A 4,968-nucleotide genomic window follows, 5' to 3' on the forward strand; every position below is an offset into this window, starting at 1 on the left:
CGTTCCCTCAGGAATCTCGCGGCCGACTACCTGGGACAGATCATCCAGGACAGCAAGGACGGCCACAACTCCAGCGAGGACGCAAACACCTGCCTGCAGCTGGTGATGTGGAAGGTCCGACAGCGTGCCCAGATCCAGCCACGCCACCGGTCCGCCTCTCCCGCCGCCCTGGCCTGTCCTTGGCCCTAGGCTCCTTCCACAACCGCCATCAGTCCCGAGAGCTCACCCTGTCCACCTCGCCGCAAGGCCAAAGAAACCGGAGCAGTCGACGGCAGGAGAGGGCAAAAATCCAAGAGTAACCCCAACCGGCCACTCCCAGTCCACCGGAATCCATGCCGCGGACCCTCGGGCCTGTCCCCATCACTCTGCCCTTCCCAGACCTCTGTCCTTCCACTAATCGCCTCCCGCAGCACCGAAGACTGCAGAACTCCTCTAAGGCAGCACTATGCGGCAAACCCAGACGGCCACTCTTCTCACTCCTCCTCCGTTGGCTGTTCTGGGTAATGTGGTTCAAAAGTCACCTAGGCAACTGCAAAAATAGCTGAAATGGAGTAAGGGCTTCAGGCTGGTGACTAGCAGAGGTCCACCTGACCCCCGTAAGCTGCTGAACAAGAAGGGCTGCCAGAAGTGTCCCCCTAGGGAATTTGGTGGAGACGAAGACCCGCTCACTGGACAAGGGTTCCTCCCAGGAGACGCCCGAGCGGAAGAAACGGGCTGTGAGCCACGCCCTTTCACCCTCCGCTACCCCGCCCTGGGCTGGTGAAGGTGCGCGTAAGGATGAGGACTACTGAGCCCTGAAGAAATAAATCCTTCCCCTTTGACCCCAAGGAGGATTGCCTGTGAGGATCTTCAACGAGTCTACCCGTGTCTAGACACGGGAGCAGGTCTGTCCGGCACAGCACCTCCCTCAAGGAGGAGAAGAGTGAGGAGAAAGGAAACTCAAGTCTGACCATTCTGTCCTGGGAGAGAAGAGGAGGATCTCATCTCTCATCTGTCCAAGCATGGCAAGGAGACTTTCTCTCATCTTTCCAAGCAAGATGACTTTTTATAATTAGGAAACAAAAAGAATTTAGAAGGCATGAAAGCAGCCCGTAAGGTGCATTCCTAAGGACTGCCCATTGAAACTGACAAAATTGCCCTTGTTTGATGAGAGGAATGAGCAGAGCACTGAGGTGGTGAACAGGGATCTAGTGAGACTTTCCCAGCATGTTTCTACCAAAGCTTTCTCTAAGCTTCTCGGAACACTCTCCTAATAAGCAGATGTTTGGCCCTTCAGAAAGTCAACAAGCAAAATGCCTTGAGTGTCCCAAAACACTGATGCCATGATGTTGGCTCCTGACTGGCCTCCTTTTCCTTTGACTGGACCACTGCCACCTCTCGGTAGCCGTCGCTTTGATGATGCTTTGCATTCGAGGTCATATTGGTAAAGCCATGTTCCAACTTCCGGTTACAATTTGTCAGAGGGATGCGTCAGGATCGTGATCCCTCCTGTTTAAAATTTCCACTGATAGCTCTCGTCGTAACTGCAGCTGATCTGGGCACAGTGGTTTTCACAGCCACTGCAGGATTCATCTCCCACATCTTCTCACCTCTTCTTGAAACAAGCTATACATTCGTAAAGAGTTCATTTCTTTGGGGTAGTGTCCTTAGAAGCTTTTGTTAAAACATCAATGATTTCTTCATTCTTCCACCCAAGCTTCACCAGAAATTTGATGTTTGCTCTTGCTGCAATTTTCGTGGAATTCATGTTGCTCTGATAGGAGTCCTTTTCAGTGGATGTCTCATCCTTCTCAGTGCCTCAAACTAGATCTAGTTCAGAAAGGTTATAAGAAGTTCGGACAAGTTTATTTCAGTGCAAACCAGTGGAAACCCATGCATAGTTTCTTCACCACGTGCATTTTCTATGAACCTTTTGAAGAACCCCTGTGTTGAACATTGCCCAAGTCGTGGGAGAGAAGTGGGTGCGGTCCACTTCCTGTCCTCAATTTGCCCTCAGCGGAGGAGTGCACAGAGCAGGGAAACGCAGCCCCAGAGAGATCCTGCCCTGCAGCATGCAGCGGACTGCTGGCCCAGTCCTGGCTCCATGGGGTGCTGTGTGGGCCCAAGCAAGTTGACCAAACTCCCTGACGCTGAAATGAATCCTAGGTGGCCCAATTCCAGTAGCCATGATAGGACTGCCCTGCAGGGACAGTTAATTAACTCAGGAAAAGCAACCTAGCTCCAAGGTTAGCAACCAGGAGTTCCAGTTGATTCCATTAGTGCACCCCTTGAGGCATTCCCAAGCTGGAGTCTGGTGGAAGATGAGGCTCAGTGTGATTGGATGGAAGCACCAACCTATCAAGGAGAAGTCCCACCCACTCTGCCCTGTGCGTCTATAAAGGCGACGGGTGGCGGGGGCGGCACACATTGAAGCCGCCAGTTGGGAGAGGAGCAGAGCCAGGCCGGTGCTCCCGAAGGCAGCAAGATGTTGCGAGCCACAGCTCCCTGCTGGTTCCCACCTGGATACCCAGAAGCTAAGAAGGTGGCCGAGGAGGCGGCCCTGGAGGCAAGAAGCCGCCAGTTGGGAGCGGAGCAGAGCCAGGCCGGTGCTCCCGAAGGCAGCAAGATGTTGCGAGCCACAGCTCCCTGCTGGTTCCCACCTGGATACCCAGAAGCTAAGAAGGTGGCCGAGGAGGCGGCCCTCGAGGCTCCAGATTTCCCCCTGCCCTCTCATCAGCCTGCCCAGAGCTTCGGGCTCCGGGTGCCCCAGATGCACAACCAGGCCTCCGCATTTGTGGACATCCAGGCGGAGCCCCAGAACAGGGGTCCGGCGGTGCCCCCAGCGTATCTCAAGATGGTGACGGAGGCGTCCTACTTCCCTGCGCAGAGGGGATCGGCCTGCTGCTTGCCAGCCGCCCCAAGGCTGACAGAGAGGCCCTCGGGAGTCCGCATCTCAGCCCCCAGGAAGAGGAAGACGATCGCCCAGTCTTCCAGCCCTTGCTTGGTCACAGGTTGCACAGATGCCAAGAGAACCCGGGTGGCCAGCAGCAGCCAACGCTCCAGTGGCTCCAAGGTAGGCAGACAGCCAGGGAAGACGCGCAACAGGTCAGGGATGGCATGCAAGACCACCACCACCATCAGCTCTAAGCGAATCGTCCGTCGTCCATCCCTACCGAGTTTGAAGAAACCTATTATCCTCCGAAGGTCTGGGTGCCAAGTCCCCACCGTCCTCCGCCGAGGCTATCTCCAACTGTTCACCGAAGAGTGTCTCAAGTTCTGCGCCTCCAAGCAGGAGGCCGTGGAGAAGGCGCTGAACGAGGAGAAGGTGGCCTACGACTGCAGCCCCAACAAGAACAGGTACCTGAACGTGGTCCTGAACACCCTCAAGAGACTGAAGGGCCTGACCCCCAGCTCCATGCCGGGCCTCAGCAGGGCCGCCCTGTACAGCCGCCTCCAGGAGTTCCTGCTCAGCCAGGACCAGCTCAAGGAGAACGGCTACCCCTTCCCGCACCCCGAGCGGCCCGGAGGCGCCGTCCTCTTCACTGGCCAGGGGAAGGGGCCCGGCGACTCCTCCTGCAGGGTCTGCTGCCGTTGTGGCACCGAGTACCTGGTGTCCTCCTCGGGCCGCTGTGTACGCGACCAGTTGTGTTATTATCACTGGGGGCGGGTCCGCTGGAGCCAGGTGGCTGGAGGCCGGGTTAGCCAGTACACCTGCTGTGCAGCTGCTCCTGGCTCTGTGGGCTGCCAGGTGGCAAAGCAGCACGTGCGGGACGGCCGCAAGGACAGCCTCGATGGCTTCGTGGAGACCTTCAAGAAAGAGTTGTCCAGAGACGCTTATCCAGGAATCTACGCCTTGGACTGTGAGATGTGCTACACCACGCATGGCCTAGAGCTGACCCGCGTCACCGTGGTGGACGCCGACATGCGAGTGGTGTACGACACCTTCGTCAAGCCCGACAACGAGATCGTGGACTACAACACCAGGTTTTCCGGAGTCACCGAGGCCGACGTCGCCAAGACGAGCATCACCTTGCCCCAAGTGCAAGCCATCCTGCTGAGCTTTTTCAGCGCCCAAACCATCCTCATCGGGCACAGCCTGGAGAGCGATCTGCTGGCCCTGAAGCTCATCCACAGCACCGTGCTGGACACGGCCGTGCTCTTCCCGCACTACCTGGGTTTCCCCTACAAGCGTTCCCTCAGGAATCTCGCGGCCGACTACCTGGGACAGATCATCCAGGACAGCCAGGACGGCCACAACTCCAGCGAGGACGCAAACGCCTGCCTGCAGCTGGTGATGTGGAAGGTCCGACAGCGTGCCCAGATCCAGCCACGCCACCGGTCCGCCTCTCCCGCCGCCCTGGCCTGTCCTTGGCCCCAGGCCCCTTCCACAACCGCCATCAGTCCCGAGAGCTCACCCTGTCCACCTCGCCGCAAGGCCAAAGAAACCGGAGCAGTCGACGGCAGGAGAGGGCAAAAAGCCAAGAGTAACCCCAACCGGCCACTCCCAGTCCCCCGGAATCCCTGCCGCGGACCCTCGGGCCTGTCCCCATCCCTCTGCCCTTCCCAGACCTCTGTCCTTCCACTAATCGCCTCCCGCAGCACCGAGCCGCCACTCCCAGTCCCCCGAGTCCCTGCCGCGCCCCCTCGCGCCTGTCCACATCCCTCTGCCCATCCGAGACCTCTGTCCTTACACCACTAGCCACCCCACGTGGGACTTCCATGGCCTCTGAGTACAAGGCCAGCCCCCCGGCCCACCAGCTTTATGAATGTGTGCTTACCTGTTTTTCTCGAGAGGCACCACAGTGAGGTGGGTGAAGCACTTAGGCTCTGGAGTTAGATATCTGGGTTCAAGGCCAAATTCCACCACTTACTAGGTTTCTAATATTGCACAGATAATGTCTTTGCGCTTCTACCTTTTGATCTTTAAAGTGTGATCAAAAGAGGCTTAGACTCCCACATCATAATAATGGGAAACTTTAACAGCCCTCT

General features: G+C 57.4%; 1 protein-coding gene across 1 annotated transcript; it reads left to right on the forward strand.

Annotated features, from left to right (window-relative positions):
* Positions 1–2,605: 2,605 nt before the first annotated feature.
* On the forward strand, positions 2,606–4,342 carry LOC134810761 (exonuclease GOR-like; the record flags this gene model as incomplete). The annotated part of the gene is made up of 1 exon (XM_063816799.1): positions 2,606–4,342. A coding segment is annotated over exon 1 (1,737 nt), but the record flags the coding sequence as incomplete, so codon positions are not given.
* Between the last annotated feature and the right edge of the window lie 626 nt (positions 4,343–4,968).

This window comes from Pan troglodytes, chromosome 7 (assembly GCF_028858775.2).
Source record: "Pan troglodytes isolate AG18354 chromosome 7, NHGRI_mPanTro3-v2.0_pri, whole genome shotgun sequence".
Taxonomy (NCBI): Eukaryota; Metazoa; Chordata; class Mammalia; order Primates; family Hominidae; genus Pan; species Pan troglodytes.